Source organism: Primulina eburnea, chromosome 3, assembly GCF_022965805.1.
Source record: "Primulina eburnea isolate SZY01 chromosome 3, ASM2296580v1, whole genome shotgun sequence".
Classification (NCBI taxonomy): Eukaryota; Viridiplantae; Streptophyta; class Magnoliopsida; order Lamiales; family Gesneriaceae; genus Primulina; species Primulina eburnea.
In genome coordinates, this window is record NC_133103.1 from 10,974,041 (window position 1) to 10,993,914 (window position 19,874).

Consider the following 19,874-nt stretch of genomic DNA (forward strand, 5'->3'; position numbering starts at 1 on the left):
TCACACTGTTAGCTCCATAAAGCCTCGACTCAAGAATATTGAATGATTATAAGAAAAGCACAAAATGGTTGCGTATCTGAACCTCCGGAAACTAAACATAAAATCGAACACAAAGTCAGTATTAATCAAAACTCAAAGTCAACATTCACATGCTCGGCTTCTGACGTACTCTTTCTAAAAATTTACCCTGATTCGGGCTATCTATGTAACATCCAGGGCCATCCATGACCCGAGTTGCAATGAGGTATCATATATAAACATATTTATTTAAAGTTGTTATACAATGTATATATCATAGTTTAATAAATAAGTTAAATTTTTATAAAGAATAAAATCAAAATTTTGTCTAATTTATTGGTTGAAATCCGATCAAACATATATCAGTTAAGTGGTTATCTATCTTGTACGGATTTACCAAAAGTTGTATGATAAATTGTTTTTATTAAATCTCAAAATAAATATTATATGAATAAAATTACTCAAATCAAATAAAACATAATCTTTCCAAAAAAAAAAGTCAAATAAAAGAAAATGTATTGAATTAGAGACGAGGCGTGCGTTTTGTGATGTGCCCTGCCGACCTGACACCGCCAGCAGCCCGGGCGAAATACCGAAATCTTCCGACGCATACTTTCCATTTCTTGAACGAGACTCATCATTTCCAAATTACCGATCGATCCCTTTTCAATTCGAAGTTTTAATCTTTCTGGAAAATTGGTATCACAAAATGTGGGTGTTCTATATGATCTCGCTGCCATTAACCCTAGGAATGGTCGTTTTGACTTTAAAATACTTCGCCGGTCCAGAGGTGCGGCGATATGTTTACTTCACCGTGGGTTACACATGGTTTTGCTCGATTTCGATCATTATCCTCGTGCCTGCCGACATTTGGACGGTAATTTGTGATTTATATATTTACTTTCAATGTTTTGTAGCTGAATTTAGCTTGTTGGATTTGCTCAAGGTTCTGATTTTTTTTTTTGGTTTTTGATTCGAATGATCTTATTTGTTTTATCGTTTTTCTCGGACTATTGAATTTAGACGTGCCAATCTCTTAAGCATGACATAGAAGAGAGTGTGACTTTGTTTGTGAATTGAGATTTTATTCAATGTCTCAATCTTGTCTAGCCAAATCCTGGAATTGTTGAGTTAGATGTTAACTCTGTTTATTTGGACTCTTGACCTGCATTTGTTTTGTTCCTGGATTATATTTCGAAACATCAGTGGTCCTTCGGAAATTTTTTTTTTAGCTTCGGTTGGTTACTTGATTTAGTCTGTATTTCTGCCGTTTAGTTATTTCTGCTGAGCCAAATTTAAGATGACCTAGGAAGTTGGTGGGTTGGCCTGCATAGTATTTAGGTTTGTTAGCATAGCCAACATATTCACTCTGAATGCTTATTTTTAGTTGTGGCGCGGTTTGATGAGGAATTGAGGACATAATAAAATTTGGGACTGGTCTGTCTTATTTCCACTTTAAATTAATCAACTTAGAGCCGAGTGAAGTGTGAACTCAAGTCCTCACATAATTTTTCCATGTTTCTAGGACTAAGCTATGATACATATGTGCTCCATATTTCCTCATTTGATATTTTTTCTCATGCACATGTGACAGCCTTTTCTACTTAATATTATACCTAAGAAATTGATGGTTCCTCCGATTTATAATCTGCTTTGGCAGTATACATCTGTGAATTTGAATAAAATTAATGTTTTTCTTGTCGTGCAGACAATAATTGGTCATGATAATGGCGGCATCTCTTTCTTTTGGAGTTGGTCATACTGGAGTACATTTTTGCTCACATGGTATGCTGTTTTTTTAGGACTCTGTGTTCATTAATAATTAGTTAGAATTAGCGGCTTATGGTCAGAACCATTCTTTCTATCCTTTTTTGTACCTTGATGGTCTTGCGAGTTTTTATATTAATGTGTGTTTGTCTTATTTGATTTCAGCTGAGAGTCCACATTTCTGTTAGTAAGTTTTATTTTCTTCAAAGATAAAAATGTTTTCAGACTTCTTGGCTCATACCTTTTTTCCATTGTAAATGGACTTGAGTATTCCCAGTCGCTTCTTCATTTTTGTGGCATCTGGCATCGAACTTTAAATTGCATTTGTTGAACGAATCTAATATTCAAACCCTCGGTATCCAACTGGGCTATTTTAAGTTTTTGTTACTTCTTGGAATACTTCACGCACTGCCATGAACTTCGATTCCTTGGGGAATATTGATAGGAAAAAAGAAAAATTACGGCTGATATGGTGGGAGTGGAGGAATGGTCAGTACTAATCTGTGTACACTGACTATGTTTTGTTGGTGATTGCTAGTGAACACTAATATGACATTATAGGCGTTATATTATTTTTAACTGCATGCAGATACTCATTATATTTATTTGATGGAATCATCATATGCTCGAAATATTTATTTATTATGTTTTCACCTTTCTGTGCAGGCTTGCTGTGCCCCTCATACAGGGTTACGAAGATGCTGGAGACTTTACATTGATGGAAAGATTGAAGACTAGCATACGTGTAAACCTAGTCTTCTATTTGATTGTGGGGTCCTTTGGTTTTTTGGGGCTTATTCTCCTCATTACCATGGATGAGAAATGGTTTGTTTCTTCTTCTCGTAAAATAGTTTATTTTCATAACTTGTCTCCTTTCTTCTGTTAGGAATAGCTATCTTGGTATTCTTAGCATGTTTTGGATCTGTTGATGCCTAGTGGAAGATACACTTTCTTCATGGAACATATATAAATCATTAAATTGTGAGGTGTTTAGTAGTTTTTGTCTTGAGTGTACTAGTCCGCCGGTAGTAAACATATTTTTGACCTCCACTGAACTAGTGTTTGATACAAGTTAGTAATTGGCTGGAATTTACTACAGCCGGAAAAACCTGCATGTTTTTTTCTAATTGTAATTATTGCTGAGCCGGAATACTTTCTTGTTTACTGGGATGGAATTGCAATTTTTTTAATCAATATACTAGTTTGATCAAAAATGCTTTCGAAGTTGGAATAGGTTGATGAGATGACAGATAATGAATCCTTTCTGTGCAAATGTTTGTTAAATAAACAGAGAACAGATTCTGAGAGTCATTAAACAATTTTGTTCTAGATTTTTGTTAACGACCGGTCGTTAGACATAAACAGACTAACGTGATTATGTAGTTGATGCAACTCTGACCTAATATTATTCCTTTAGAACTTTTTTGGTGTCGGTTGATGATGGTTTACTAGTATGACAGTGAAGTAGATTAACTGGTCTCTTCTAACTTGAGTTGCAAGTATCTATATCATTATTACTGGCATCTTTGACAGGCGTAAACAAGGTATATTGGGTTTTGCAATGGGATGCTCGAATACATTTGGACTTGTGACTGGTGCATTCCTTCTTGGATTTGGTTTGAGTGAGATTCCAAAAAATCTCTGGAGAAATGCTGACTGGACCATTCGTCAAAAGATTCTATCACACAAGATAGCTAAAATGGCTTTGAAACTTGATGATGCCCACCAAGATTTGTCAAATGCCATTGTGGTTAGTATGTCATTAAACATATGCTTCCAATTTGATATACAAGGTCTGTTGGTAAACAATGCCATGTTTCTTTGGATCTGTCCGGAACATAATTAAGGCACTTGGAATCTGTGCACGAATACTGTGTGAAATTTCCAAGTCTTCCTCAACTTTCAAGCTAGATGTGTTTTCTTCAATTAATGATCAATAAACACACTTATATGTTTGTTAGGATGGGGTTATGCTGGAACAATTTAGTAAGATTTTTACTTTTTTATGTGTTATTTGCCGTTCTGCATTATTAGTTCCAGGTCATTGTTTATGGTAAGACATCTATCTTTAGTGTTTAGTATGTTTCTTTTTTCAAACATAAGTATGAAAATAGTGCTAGAAGACATGGACCCAATAATAATAGAAACTTCTCATGCATAGCTTGTAAAAAACCTGTTAGTCATTACTCAATTATATGCATGAGCCAAGCTTGTACGTTAAATTAAGAAAGAGAAAGGGAAAGAAAAGTTGCAAGGTTGGTTAATTCTTATGAATCATAGACAGCTAACCGAAGGATGATTAATGTTTATGAGTCATAGGGACATCTTCCATGGAATAATATCTATTTGATGTTAGCCAGTTTACTCTCCCACAGCCATGAATTACCTTCCCTGGTGGCTTAGTAGGCTTCTTTTAACTTGCCTCATGCAAGGCCTACGATAATGTGAAGGATTTTAGATTTTTGTTGTGTTGGAAGTTAAAAAATTGTTTCGTGGAAGTTAAGGGTAATTTTTTCTTGCGAGCAAAATGATTTAAAATTCCATTATCTAGAACTCTTATGTTTGACGCAGACAGTTCATTATTTGCTTGAGAGCATGAGATGTTTACCCAAATATTTGCCTCATGATCAGTTTGGTGAAATAAAATGTAGCTGAGATTTTGTTCTGTCCCCCTCACGTGGCTATTATCTTCCATTTCAGTGAACTCATAATTATGATCTCTGGTCTCTTTATCTTTAAAATTGGTATTCCTTGTTTTAAGTATGTGTAAAGAAAGTTTAAGACATTCACCTATGCACTTAGTTCATTTTTTATTTTTTTGGCTATTTTTATTATCTTTTCAATCTTTCTTAATTTCCTATTTCTCTGTTGGATTTTCATAGGTCGCTCAGGCAACGTCAAAGCAGATGTCTAAGCGTGATCCATTGAGACGTCATATGGATGTCATTGATGACTTGTTAGTGAAAATGGTACTTTGTTTCTTGCAATGTAGTTATTCCACATGATTATAATTTATATGTTGTATGAAGTTCAATTTTTTGTTTGTATCCCAGTTCAAAGAAGATCCTTCCTTCAAGCCACAAGGTGGTCGTTTGGGAGAAAATGATATGGATTATGACACTGATGAGAAATCAATGGCAACGCTAAGGCGTCACCTGCGGGGAGCTCGAGAAGAGTATTATCGATGCAAAAGGTGTATTTATTGTGTGAAAAGTATTTTTAGGGTCTGGAGTGAATTTGTTCCATACTATAATTCTTTGTTTCTCTGGTAGTGTCATTTCATCTACCTGTCTTCGTACGCTCCAATCCCTTTTAATCGCCGTTGTGATATCTTCATATCATTTCTTGTAGTAGTGTTAATTTGCCATAGCATTTTTCATGGCTTTCCTTTCTCCCAAGTCAATGCTTCATGGGTCATTGTGATGCACATTGTGGCTCTTTCATAATTATAACTGGATTTTATTCCTTGAGGCTTTTGCATTTAACTATAACTTGCTAACTTATCAAGGGTTCGTTATACTTTCTTGTTTTGTAGTGAGTACCTGACTTATGTCATGGAGGCGCTTGAGTTAGAAGATATAGTTAAGAGTTATGAACGACGCAGCATTACTGGATGGTTTGCACCTTGCCTTCCTACTCGTACATCATACCAGAATTTAACTCATCAACGACAATTTGCATTTGAATTACGATACATCATATATGACGTTTCCTTTTTATACCTGGAAACTAAAGTTTCCAAGTTTGTTAGTGATATTCAAAGAAGAGTTTGTTCTAAACTATCTAATTTCACACAAAGAATCATAAACATGGAGTTCTTGATCTGATAATTGACATAATTTAATCATATTTCAAGCTTGCCAATGATTATATCTGACTTGATTGTTTTAACGCTCGTATTCACTCTATAACATTAGCTAGATAATTGCATTAAGACACTATGGGCGACTTAAGAGGAATATCTGAACTCTTATTTATGATGCAGGAAATTTGTGTCGAGCTTGAGACCTGAACGAAGTGGTAAATTAGGCTCTTACTTTGATATGGCAGGTAATACATACCTCCGATATGCCACATGTATTTGAATAAGAATACTGATAAACATGTTTCATCCATTTGGACAAAAACAAAATCTATGTTTCATAGCGTGCAAGTTTTGACCTTGCACTGCCTATAAAGGTTTAATCTGAATGTGAGGGAAAGCACTAAACTGTACTTTATTTAAACTTATAATATTCCTGTCTAGAAGAGTTATCCAGTCTAATCATAGGCTCCACGTAGTTCGATGATTGATAGTGTTTTTCTCCTCAGAGTTTGTATGGCAGTGTATCTTGCGGAAGCATCTGAAAAAGGTCTTTGCTGTTGTCCTTGGTTGCATGTCTGCTGCTATACTCCTGGCTGAGGCCACTATGTTGACTAGTGGAGTTGATTTATCTCTAGTTTCAGTCCTCATAAAATCTGTAGGAAATGAAGAGGTTTTGGTGCAGGTATGGGTCATGACATCTTTAACAAAGTTATCTTGACAATTGACCTGTGATCTCAGTAAAGAGTCTCTTAACGTTTTTTTTTTAAATTTGGACTGTTCATTTTGCAAAGTTTTGTCTTGATCTCTGCTGAATACAGATTATGAACTTCTGGATACTATTTTGGCAGTGCCTGAAATTTTATGATTTGAAAAATATTTGTAATTTTATTTTCTGCATTTACCCTTTTTATATTGTGCCAGCATCAGACAATTCATTTGGTGATCAATTTTTATCTTTCTACGGAATGAATGAGGTTGGCTCAACTCGACGTGGAAAATAGAAATATTCGAAAAAAATTCTTCTAAAGAACCACAGACACATGGTGGATGTGATGTGGGACTATGTGGGAAACACTTTTCCTGCAGAGCTGTCCGTAGATCAAGAATAACCAAGGATTTTGCAAGAATTAGCCAGGGAGGAAAATTTGATGAAAATAGACTTCATCATAAATTGTTCCTTAGAGGAGCTTGTAACTTCTTGTGATAGTTATGGCTATCTGATTTTCCTCTCAGAGTATGATTCACCTTTGTGTAGGTCTTTAGCTTCTGTTACTAAACATGTTTTTCACCATGTAACTTTGTAACTAGAATTTTTGTGTGAAGTAACTGGTGGTGGTTCATTTTATTTCTCTTTTTTGCATGCTAAATATGTTATGTTTTTGTATTATTTTCCTTTTCTCGTTTCTGGTACAGTTTTTTCCTTCCTGTTGACTTGCACTAAACATCAGTCTCTCAGATTTTGAGAGAGTTTTTTATGTGTCGCATGACTCACATTGATTTTTGTGTCATGTCTTCTTTTATTGTAACAGGTCTGTGCCTTCGTCCCTCTGATGTATATGTGTGTTTGCACGTACTATTCATTGTTCAAAGTTGGAATGCTAATGTTTTATTCGTTGACGCCAAAACAAACAAGCTCTGTCAGCTTGCTGATGATATGCTCGTAAGATTTTTATTGTTGTTTCACTGTCGTTATTTGGATAGTTGTAATATTCCATCGGCTAACAATTTTTTAATTTGACTGCCAGGATGGTTGCTCGTTATGCACCTCCAATTTCATATAACTTTCTTAATCTCATTAGTTTTGAAAAACCAAAGAAGACTATATTTGAAAAGGTGAGCTTTATATAGTATTGTTAAGCTGTTTATGCAATGGTAACATATTTTGTTACAAGGTTCAGTTTTATTATTATTTTATTCTTGTTTTATTGTTTCATGCATATTTTTTTGCTGACGGCTTATTATTTGTTTGCATGGGATCTTCAGCACCATTTCCTACTCGAACCCTTGCTATGCCACTCTCTTGTTGCTATGTGTCTGGTTAATTTTGATTATGGATTTTATTTAATTTGAAAATTCTGATGAACCGGACACATGGCACCAGGAGAATGGATGTTGTAAGGAAGGTAGGAAATGGCACAAAAGATTGGAATTGATTTTAGTGTCTCGTCTTTATAACAATTAACATATTCTTTACCTCATATGGAAATATGGTGTGGTACCCAATAATTTTGGTTAAAATAGAAATTTTAGTTTATGTGATTCGACATGATATGTGGTTGCAGCGCATGGGGAAGATCGATGAAGCAGTGCCTTTTTTTGGGGAAGGATTTAACAGAATTTATCCCCTTATCATGGTTGTCTATACAATCCTTGTGGCAAGCAACTTTTTTGATAGAATCATTAGTTTCTTTTGTAACTGGAAGATTTTTAAACTTCACACGGAAGCAGATGATATGGATGGTTTTGATCCTTCTGGGTTGCTTATTCTACAGAGAGGTAAATAAGCCATCTTGCTTGTCCCGTAGCGATGTAATTTTACACAAGGTTCTAATCATATGAAGTCCTGCTCACTGCCCCCTTTCTCCTGTTTTCAGCAATCTAATGTGAATGGGCACAGTTGCAAACGAGAGTTGAAATATAAATTGCTCACAACATATTTACCTCCTCGTTCTTTTAAGTGACGATGATCTGTTACTGATCCGACATCTCCATAATCTTAATTAGGGTATTTGCGAAAGATAATTTGCCCTTTAAATAAGAAGATGAAGCTTACATCGGGCATGGATAATAGTATTTTGTCGTATTCGTGATATCTCATCATTACTAGGTTGTGTAAATTGACAGAAAGGACCTGGCTGGGACAAGGGCGGAAAGTCGGGGAACATGTTATTCCACTGGCTCGAAATTTCAATGGTGCAAGCGCAGATCTAGAGTCTGGCTTCAATAACACTGTATGTGATCTTTCTCTTGCAGATTTCCTTTTGGTTGACTGTAAACGTGCTCCTAAGTATCATAGCAGCTTACCCCAAATGCTTTATACCACTCACAAACTTTGTTGTGGTCGTCGTACTTACATATTCGCTATGAATTATCTTTTTACAAGTCTCGTCTTGAAGAATAGTTTATGTATCACACATGGTTTGTACTCTTTAGTTCTTAATAATGATAAGGTAAATCGCATAGGATAACTCCCTCAAAATGAAGACGACATCCGAACTGAGCGAAGGGGATACCAAGGGAAGTTCATCGAAGCCTTTAAAAGATGACAGACGGAGGTATTCGGGAACCAAAGAAGTCATTAGCAGCAAATACGCTGCAATAAGAGAACAAAGCAAATCCACATCCAATAATACTACCCCAGTCGAGACAATCGCTTCAGCCAAAGTCTCATTGCTTAACGATACAAGCTCTCATCCTAGCAACGCCTCTGGTGTTCCATCGGGTTTAGCTTCAAAATGGGCATCTATGAAACAAGGTTTCCAGACATTTAAAGCCAATATGGAAGCAAAAAAGCTTATACCATTACGACAAGTTCAAGAAACAAAACTCTTGTCACGTGCATCATCCTCTGAATCCCTCGATGAGATTTTTCAGAGACTGAAACGTCCTGCAGAAGATCATGGCCGTTCAAGCGATGACGAGGAAGATGATCATGAATTCAGAGCTTCAGCTCGGAATAGATAACATTTTACAGTTGTGACTATATTAAAGATATTGAATGTATTCACTGGGATCCAAAAAGGCCACAACCCTACCCCATTTTTTGTAGCTATTTTCGATTGTACATGGGGGAATCATACGAGCTAGGGCGAACAGGAGTAGTTGATTTTGACTATAAATCTCCACCAACAGCCCCTAAGAATACTCAAAAGTATGGTCTTTGAATTGTCCTTGTACTAGTAGCTCAAAGGGATAGGAAATTGTAATTTTTATAATTTATCTTGTTTCACTGAGTGCTAAACCTAAAACAAAAAGAATCATATTGTCAATAAGTATAGCATTTGCAAAATGAGAAGCCTCTGCTGTAGGCTCGAATTGTTACAATCCCATTTTCCCCTAACCATCCACTCCAAGATGAGTCTGAATTATTTGTGTGGACTCACAAGTTTTTTAAAAAACTCAACGTCGAGATGAATTCGAAATTCAATTATAAATTTTTTTTCTCTCGATAAAAAAAAAACTCCCAGCCTGGCTCGTTTGCCGTGGGTGTGAATATATATATTATTCTGCGCTGACAATATATTAATAGGAGTTGGTATTGGTGCAGAGTCGCAGAAACGGGGACGTTCTCAGCCGCATCGGGATCTGGATTTTATTTATTAATAGAAATTATATTCAATTAAAAAATAATTAAGTTAAATGCAAAATCGATGATGGTAAAAATGCTTTTCACGAGTAACTCGATCGATTTCAATTGAATATGAGCCAATTTTTTCTAAAAAAAATTTCATATACTAAAATATTGCGATTAATCAAAAATATCTATAGGAGTCAAGCGTGGGAATTCACAATTTCTAGAGATTTTGTGTGTTATATTGTTTTAGTTACTTATTATTTTTTATAATTAAAACAATATATAATTAGGCATAGGAGGATTTTTAATTGTTGATAATGAATTTAATAGGAATGCTAAATTTATTTAATTTAGGCCGTATCTTTCGATGTTATCATATCCTTGATTTTTAATTTTTTTTAAAAAAGTTATAAATAATAAATAAATTGAACAAGCATATAATAGTTTTAATTATTTTTTTAATCAACCTGCTGTCACGTAAAGTAGTAATTCATTGATGAGGGCCACTATTAATTAATGCATATTCAAATATTCAAAGTGTAGACAATTATGTAATGAAATGATTCTTCTTTTTATGTATGACGTTAATGTAGATAAATAACGTATATTTATTAAATATTTTTAAACCTTTTATTTAAATATCACCTGTCGATTTATCAGAGGTTCACCGATGAATTGAAATAGAGCGATGGATGGTCATCTGTTCTGATAATGATAGTATTCAGAAAAAAGAAAAAAAAAGAAAAAAAAAAGAAAAGGAAAAAAATATCAACAGTAATAGCAGGAAAGGTCGATGTTATCTGTGGGACAGTGTTCCACAGGATCTGAGCAGTTGATTTTAAAGAATTTGATGGACCCGCATATGAATTGATAAACCCCGTATATGTGTTGTTAAAACTGACCTTTAATCTTCTCATGGGGACAGTACCCCCACGAAGTAAAATGAAATATTCTGTAATAGCTTGTTATGATTTAAAATAAATATTCTAGCAGAAATAGGAAGTTCTATTTTTTTAGTACCACTTGTTGTGATAAGATGAGGGTGAGGTTTCTATTTTGAAAAAAATATGTTTATGTCAATTCAGAACAAGATGTTGGGCTCCTAAGTATTGTTAAGATGTCTTATATCGACTAGATATGATTTTTGGGAGTTGTATATATGAAATTGAACAATCTTCAATTACTAAACTAGCTTTTGAGGTTGAGTGTGTTCAAGTATCAATCTGAACATGATATCAGAGCTCGGACCCATCGTTAGGTGGTGGATTGCCGTCACCCGTTAATTGTCTTCACGTTTCAGTTGTTGATTACTAGACGTGAGAGTGTGTGTTAAGACGTACCTACATCGGTTGGATAGAGTTCTCCTGTGAATTGCATTTATAGACTTGGACAATTCACTTTTTTTGAGCTAGTTTTTATGAGTGAGTAAATTCAAGTCTAAATCTTAATAAGTAGGAATCTCTAAAACAAAATTTGTCTTTTCATCATCTATGCTTTTAACATTGAATAATCACATATTTTCGCATCCATAACGACCATATATATAAGTTGAAGAACCGTTTCTCATGTTCCGATCACAGCTCTAAAACTGTTGATTTTGCTACGAGAGGACGGTGAAATCGAAATCATACTGTTTGAAAATAATTTTAATTTCTTGTTTTGGTGAAATTTATTATTAATTTTAAATTTCTATAGTCATCATAAAAAAATAATGATTTGAAAGAAGCATAGAAATCAAATAGTAAATGATCATTGTCGTTGCAGACTTTAGCACAAAAATCAAAAGAAAGAAAAGGTGATGGGATGTAATTTGTGCATGCACCTAAGAAATGTAACACAACATGCTTGGCAAAGGCCAAGGACACGAGCAAAAGCGAAGCCAAAAAGCAACAACAATTTTCCAAGTCTATTGGCCTACATTAAAGTAGCCAATAAAATAGTGGGGAAAATTATACTAATTTTAATTTTTAAAGATCAATTTTCTGTTCCCACAAATTAGAATACAATCATATCAAATTGATACCTCGACATATTAACGTGGTAATTATAGAGCTTAACAAAAATCAATTTATCCCAATCTAAAAATTTGCTTTTCGGCAAATCATATGAGAAACGTGACATTTAATTTGTGACTACCTGCAATACTTATAAACAATTCGTAACAAAGACAAAAATTCGCCGCAGAAAAGGTTGACCAAATTTTTAATTCGGAAATTTTTAAGGGCTCAATGTATTATTGATACACAAATATAGTAAGAATGAGTCCTAATGTGATATCGTCTCATGGATTTTAATATGTGAGGCAGATCAATCATATCCATATTCACAATAAAAAATAATACTTTTAACATAAAAAATAATATTTTTTCATTGATAACCCAAATAAGAGATTTGTCTCACAAATACGATCTTTGAGACCATCTCACACAAGTTTTTCTTATATAGTAACACGTATGTACGTTTGGTAATGTACGCATTTTGTTTTCTTGATTGTAATTAAGGAAAGAACTATACAAAATTACAATATTTTTATTCAAATATATCTTTTCTATTTCCGCGATTTGCTCGATAAAATTAATTAAATTGAGTATCTAAAACTATTTTTCAAAACCTGACCATTTTTTGATTTAAATAGTCGATGTGACTCCTGGTGACGAGTGTAAGGACATTTTTGTTGGTCCCACGTCACATGCCCCAACCAACACCTATAGGGGCATTATGGGGCAATAGGAATCTCTCTTTTTGTGTTGTTTTTCCACCAAACATGCAGAGTTGTTCCAACATGTTTTTCAATTTTTAAAAAGTATTTTGAGATTTACATAGTGAAATCATGAGATTTTAAAAAAAAATTGTGTGATGTAAATAAGAAATATGTTTAATAAAATTGACTTGTGAAATCTTAGTTTTTTTTAAAGATATGATATGTATCAATATTTTTTCTGCTCTTTTAAAATATTATTAAATCATTTCTTCCTTAAAGCATTATCAATCTTCAAAACTTTTAGGTTATGCTTAGATGGAAGATTTTTTGTAAATTTGATTTCAAATCCACGGCTTAAATCTATTGTTTTTATTTGGCTACAAAAGTATAGTAATTTGAAATCGTTGTATTACTTTTTATTGTGAATATCGGTAAGATTGATTCGTCTTATAGATAAAGATTCGTGAGACCATCTTATAAGAGACCTACTCGTATCTTTAATTTGCTTTGAAAAGTAATTTTTGAAAGATATTTTGAATAAAATTAGTTTGATTAACAAAAAAAGCATAAATCCTTTCTTTTAAAATATCTGAAGGGAAATGAACACCGCGGGTGGATAAATATCAAGGCTAATGATATCTCAAATAATTAACAAACTAATTACTCTTTTAGTCTTAAATTCAGTCATTTTCAGCAATCATATAAACGAGCTAATGATGTTTGTAATCATGATTGAGAAATAAAATTTATGGATAAATTTTATAATTTACTCAAATTTTCACTTGTAGTTTTGAGGTAATATGACATTTAATATCATTCGATCACGTGTAATTTACTTATGTGAATTAACAGTTTTGATATGTTGAGGTGATAATTATTTAGTTAATGTATAATTTTGACATGTTTCGTCGTCGTATTTAATAGGTAAACATTATATCAGCGATGTACAGAAGTGAACTGAGTTGTTAACAATGTATCAAAACGGTATGAATTGATATTCTTTAATTATGCATAATATAATAATCACTGCAATGAACACATTTTTAGCAAACATCAAATAGCTAGAAAAGTAGAATAAATAATCGAATTGATTTTACAAATTACCATGTCCTCACTATTTAACAAATAATTCCTCTTCACTTCTTTAAATTGAATTTTCTGAAGAAAAAAATTAATTCGTTCGAGTCAAGTCCAATCATAAATGTCTTTTTTATTTTTTCATATCAAAAAATGAAAATAATATATATTTTCTAAATTTTATTATAAATTTTTTTAGACAAAATGAAGTAATCTTGGTTCGATATCTTTTAAAATTTAATGGACAAATGATGCTCCACAAAGTGGTCATTTGATAAGAGGCGGACAATCCCACGATCGGTCCCAAACTTTTTGTGGGAAAGAAACAACACTATGATTGTTGGCATATAGGTGTATCTCGGAAGTGAAAATTTAATTTTAAAGCAAGAGTTATATTTTATGAGACGGTTTCACGAATCTTTATCTGTGAGACGGGTCAATCCTACCTATATCAACAATAAAAAGTAATACTCTTAACATAAAAAGCAATACTTTTTCATGGATGATCCAAATAAGATATTCGACCCACGAAATTGATATGTGAGTCCGTATTATAAGATTTTTTGTGTTAAAACAAATATTTGGCAATATATATATATATAAACATTTTTAAAACAAGGTATTTGGAATTATATATATATATATATATATATATATATATATATATATATATATAGATATATATATATATATATATATATCCTTACCAATATGCTGCGAATATTTGGCTGAAGATGGATTATTTACGATAAAAGTACCTTTTACTTTTTTCATAGAATTATATAATTATCTAATTAAAAATAAAGATCTTACATTTGGATTGACAAATACGTAATATATATCAATAAAAAATTTAAATTCTCAAATAATTATTTTTTCAATCATATCAAATCAATCCAATATGAAATTATTTTATATTTCGATCAAATTTAACCTTATCTAAGCGACCACTGCATGTGCTTATGTGGCCTCTATTAAATTTAGTAATTATTTATGAAAATAATTAATTACGAATTCTAAACTTTAATCTTTTTAACTTGTATTTTTTTATATATAAAAGTTCTTTAATTATTTGTATTAAATTATATATAAAGTTTAATATTTCCCCCACCCGTATTAATTGTCGCCTTGTACATTTCCCCACGCCACCACGTGAAATCTGAAGTCTGAGCGCCATCTGCTGGGCCCCCATGTCTCTGTCTATGTCAACACACCCACACTCCTTTGATTTATACATTCAACAGTGCGAGACAGATACCATCATTTAGACAATGTACTATACAAAATTGTTGGTTAACAAATTCTTTGGCATAATTTTTTCATTCTTTTTTTTTTTGGGGGGATTTTTTTAGCCTTATTTTTCACAGAATCTTATTAAGATTTGAAATATTTGATCTTCAATTCCACTGATCATAGCAGTACCAATGGAGGGTAGGAGCTTGTTCATCAGAAAACAAACTGCTGCAAGACTGATCATGATCCTCACCGAAGAAATTGTACTCCTCCACTTTCACAAACTGCGGCTGGAATTTCTTGTGGGAGTCTCCAATAAAGCTTGCGTTAGTTGCTGCTGCCTTAGATTCGTCTCCCACGCTGGAGGATCCGTTCTGAATTTCCAAATACTGATGCGGGCTGTTGTTTTCTTCATTCAAGATTGCACTTGAATCGGTACTGTCCGAAGATCCATCTTTGAAATCAAGAAAAGATGACACGTTCTCTTGAAAATCATGTTCAGTAGCAGATTTTTCACATTTGGCGAGAGAATTCGATGGGGTTTCAAGGCTCTTCTTTTGTTCAGTATCAGACAGTACCATTGCCTCTTCCTTGACACAAACTATTCTCTCATTTTTAACATCTCCATTTTGCTTAGATTTCAACTCCTGAATCTACAAACATATTGCACGAAAGTATATTTTAGATCCAAACATCCATCAAAGATTTCATCTTTTCATAAATATCACCCATGTAGCTAGGAGTTGAATTCGAATAAAAAACGTTTTATCAATATAGCTGATCAGCCACTCAAAATCAAGCTTGTACGTACATGACATTACTAACAACAGAAACCAGATTTCATTAATTTCCGGAGTTAAACCAGCATAGATTATATGTTAATTCTACCTTAAACATCGTCAAAAGGCTGTTTCCCTCGAGAAATATTCGAAATATTAATTCAAAACAAGCAAGTAATTAACAACATTGGCTACATGAATACGTATGATTAGTACCTGTTTAAGTAAGGCTTGATTATCACTCTGAAGAGTGTCGTAGTTTTGCTTGAGATTATCAAAATTGGCTTTAAGAATCCCGTAATCTCTTTCCAACTGCTTGGTTTTATACCTCGCGCGCCGATTCTGGAACCAAACAGCAACCTGCCGAGGCTGCAGTCCAATTTCTTTAGCCAACTTAACTTTCCTCTCGGGCTCAAGCTTATTTTCAATCTCGAAACTCTTCTCCAAAGCCTTCACTTGATCCACTGTTAATCTCCTCTTCTTCTCCGAAACATGGCCAGATTCTTCGACGCAACCTTCCTCGTCTAACCCCTCCAACATGGTCCGAAACTCCCTACTGTAAATGGGATCGCTTTCTTGATTCAGTTCATCTACAAAATCCAAAAGCAGCGGCTAAAGAATCAGTTCTAATAAAGGGCGAACGAGGTAGTAGGTAGATGAAAAGTTACCAAAAGAGGTAAAAAAAAAAATAAGTATGAATCTTGATTTATAAACCGTTGCATCAGGTGGTGAAAATCATGGAAATAGGGCTAGGGACAGGAAAACATTTCAAGGGCATGTTTGAATCTGTGTAAATAATGTAACATAATCATAAACAATTTAAAACGAACTAATCAAGATATCGGGAAAAAAGGGTTTTTATAAATTCTTGAAGTCAGTTCAATCACCTGTAGACATCAAAGCACTCAAAGAATCAGAGCTGCCAAGTCTCTTCATTCTCGGTGACTAAACTTGCAACAAATTATGTGCGGGAACCCTTCAGATCTCTTCAAACTAGACTTTTAGCGAGATTTGGTGTTAAAGACACTGTGCTGCAGCCTGTAGGGACGAGCGTTTATGCGTGTTCTTTCAGGTGCGTGAGCGCGTGTTCTTCGAGGGCAAGTTTCTTCACTCCCATCAAGAATTGGTGGCCGAATTCCCCATTAAACAAACAATCCAGGCACAGTTTTGTATGCATGTGATATCATTGTGCAGCCTTTTTTCTCTTCTTGGGTGAGCCATAATTAAAGAGAAAAGCAAACAAAACCCAAAGCCAAATTATAAGTCTTTTTTTGCTTACATGATGATTGCTCAATCAATTCATGAACAGATATTTATGCACAAATTCTGTTCATCGACACAAGAAATCGAGTGGGAGAAAGGGGAGGGGGATTAGCGTAGTAGAGTGACTACCCAGCTGGCCTATCACAATTTCAGTGTCATTAAATAATACAGAATGGGTCACCCACATGGTTAAAATCTGACTAAGGTTTGCATTTTGGGTTTGAAACCAATGAAATGAACCCCAAATTCACATCAAATGCAGATTTCTTTGTTCCATGGCTATTTTGGTCATTTCCGACTTCATTATTTGTCTTATTCTCTCACTATAAATTGACTACGTTTTATGCGTAAATTTCATAATATTATTTTTATTTAATGAATGTTAAAGAAAAAATATATATTATGTGATTTAGTTTAAGGGGAAGTTATTTAAAAATCCCCAATCATAATATTTCTTTGCATTCACTCCCTACCCACAAAATTGTGGTACTATTTCATACAAAATGTGGTACACTTCATGTGGAAATGTGGTACACTTCATGTGGAAATGTGGTACTAAAAAAGTACCTAGGGACTGAAAACAAAGAAAAAAGGCGGCTGGGGACTGAAGCCAAATTTCCCGTTAGTTTAATGTTACTGTTTCATGGGCAGAGGCCTCTGGAGATTGTCGGTGATTGTGAATATGAAATTAATTTGCAAAATGTATCAACATTTCATAATATATATATATTTTATTTAGCATTTTCAAGCTCGAATTTAACTTCTTTTTTTTGGGGGTTTTCATTGGATATATTAATTTATTTATTAAGCATATTGTGGAGGTTGTACTTAATAATCATCTCCGACCTCTAACTGCTTATTAGCTTGAATTAAATGATATTTATAAAGGTCATCCTAGGCCTCCAGCAGGAGACAATTTTTTTTAAAAGAAATTAGTGTAATTAATCCAATATGATTGCTACTACACAACACACACCATTACCATTAAATAAAAGAAAACAAATCTTATTCTATAAATAATTATTTAATAATATAAGTTTTGTCATTTTCAATGGCCTCACTAGTCACTCAATCAAAATCATATATAATTATTTTTAAAAAGTGATATATTAAAATATCTTATTTTTTTACTTAAGCAACTAATTAACTGGATGCCACCGTTACAATCCATCAATGTAAGCATTCGTGCCTCTCGATTTTTATAAAAAATAAAAAAAATAGATATCCATCAATTTTTAAAAGCTTGTACAATTTCATGGCAGAATTTTTTAAAAATAAATTATATATCTCAAATGATTTCGGTTCAACAAATTTATGTATGTATATATATATATAATGATGGAGGGAAAGGGTATGGAAGAAGTCTTGAAAGATATAATATGCAAGAAATTATTGATCCGTTTCACACACATACATGCAATTCACATTGACATTTCCCTTTTCACGTTTCATTTCACTTGACCCACATTAATTAATTGTCCAAGGGCCTTTTTTTCCACACACATTGATGAGGTAGAATGCATTTACTCATTTAAAATGCACCAGGGATTAAATTAAATCAATAATTCCCATAGAAACAAACAGTGGTTGGTTTTTTAAAATTTCGATAAAAAAATCATCTCTACTTGAATTATGTGAAATTTTGGTCGTGTTTTAGTTATTTTGGCTATTTATATTGTCAATTTTCACTTTAGTATGTTTTGTTTTTTTCTTTTTACGATTTTGATCATCTAGCAACGCGATTTTCCTACGACATCGACGTGTCACTCGCATGTGTAGTGTACTGACTAGTGTTAGTGTCAACTTAGATCCTCCAATTAAAAAATGACTAAAATTACTAAAATAAAATAAAAGAGTAAAACTCAATTTTGACAATACGAAAAAAAAACAAAACAAAATTGCTAAAAAGTTAGTACACAAAACATGAATTTCAAATTTTTTTCAAACTTCATATTTATTTCCAAACATTAATTTAATGCGATGAATGAATATATTAACACTAATAAATATTTTTTTTATAACAATTTTTCGGTGGAAACTTTCCAAATATTACGAAAACTCTGTTTTTATATATAATAATATTGTACTCATGCGATGCATTCTTTATTTATTTAATAAATTATAAAAGTAGTAATTATTAACATTTTAAAATTTATTAAAATTAGTGATATAATATAATGATTGTATTTAAATTTTAAATATTATTATAAAAATTATTATATCAAAAATATTTGTATCATTTGAGATAATGAATTAATTGACTTCTTTATCTTGGCCGAGTGAAATTATTATTAACAAAAACATAAATATATATAATATATCTAAAAAAACATATAATCTTTTGTTTATCAAACTTTTAAATAATAATTAATTTTTTTCATATCAAAATTTAGTCTTATTTATTAGATGAATAAAATTTGATTAAAATTTTTAATTATTTTTTAAAACATATAAAAAAAATTTGAAAAACATAATATTATCTAAAAATACATTTTATTTAATATGATAGATAGTAATGATAACTAGTTATATAAAAGTAACACAAAACTCAAAATCATAGTTGAAATTAAAAGAAATGATTTAATCAATGTAAGCAATAACTATAGTTTATAACTCAAGGACATCAAATTCAAATATAGATTTTTTTTTAAAAAAATATCACTAATACCTACTAATTTTAATAATTAATTACATAAAATAACATCATATGCATCACTCGTGTAAAATATTAGTTAAATAAAAAAAATCCGGTTTCATTAGAATAATTTTGTTTGAGTTATAATGAAGAGCAAAAATAACACATGCATGCATACATATTACCAGGAAGATCAGAATTGAATCATTAATAAAAGTTCTGCATTTTTCTCATCACCGTTCGTTCGGAAACTCATATTATTTGAAAGAAACAAAAAAAAATTGAATTTTAGATTTAGAATC

General features: G+C 32.5%; 2 protein-coding genes across 2 annotated transcripts; one reads left to right on the forward strand and one right to left on the reverse strand.

Annotated features, from left to right (window-relative positions):
• Positions 1-512: 512 nt before the first annotated feature.
• Positions 513-9,374, forward strand: LOC140826314 (uncharacterized). The gene is made up of 14 exons (XM_073188539.1): positions 513-895; positions 1,727-1,803; positions 2,452-2,610; positions 3,319-3,535; positions 4,668-4,754; positions 4,839-4,978; positions 5,321-5,401; positions 5,771-5,835; positions 6,097-6,272; positions 7,120-7,250; positions 7,336-7,423; positions 7,873-8,086; positions 8,435-8,541; positions 8,774-9,374. Exons 1-14 carry the CDS (start codon positions 728-730, stop codon positions 9,272-9,274), a joined length of 2,211 nt encoding a protein of 736 aa, XP_073044640.1. The 5' UTR covers positions 513-727; the 3' UTR covers positions 9,275-9,374.
• A 5,551-nt stretch (positions 9,375-14,925) lies between these two features.
• Positions 14,926-17,079, reverse strand: LOC140826316 (homeobox-leucine zipper protein ATHB-16-like). The gene is made up of 3 exons (XM_073188540.1): positions 16,562-17,079; positions 15,891-16,264; positions 14,926-15,548 (listed from the first exon to the last, which is right to left on the reverse strand). The coding sequence occupies exons 1-3, from the start codon at positions 16,608-16,610 to the stop codon at positions 15,060-15,062; spliced, it is 912 nt and encodes a 303-aa protein (XP_073044641.1). The 5' UTR covers positions 16,611-17,079; the 3' UTR covers positions 14,926-15,059.
• Between the last annotated feature and the right edge of the window lie 2,795 nt (positions 17,080-19,874).

Bases quoted from the DNA above. Each gene is read 5' to 3' on its own strand.
- LOC140826316 (XM_073188540.1), bottom strand. From the start codon at position 16,610: ATGAAGAGACTTGGCAGCTCTGATTCTTTGAGTGCTTTGATGTCTACA. The intron at 16,265-16,561 runs GTGATTGAACTG...TGGATTTTGTAG, and splicing joins GAGTGCTTTGATGTCTACAG to ATGAACTGAATCAAGAAAGC. The intron at 15,549-15,890 runs GTACTAATCATA...ATATGTTTGTAG, and splicing joins ATCAAGCCTTACTTAAACAG to ATTCAGGAGTTGAAATCTAA.
- LOC140826314 (XM_073188539.1), top strand. From the start codon at position 728: ATGTGGGTGTTCTATATGATCTCGCTGCCATTAACCCTAGGAATGGTC. The intron at 2,611-3,318 runs GTTTGTTTCTTC...CATCTTTGACAG, and splicing joins ATTACCATGGATGAGAAATG to GCGTAAACAAGGTATATTGG. The intron at 4,755-4,838 runs GTACTTTGTTTC...TTTGTATCCCAG, and splicing joins ATGACTTGTTAGTGAAAATG to TTCAAAGAAGATCCTTCCTT.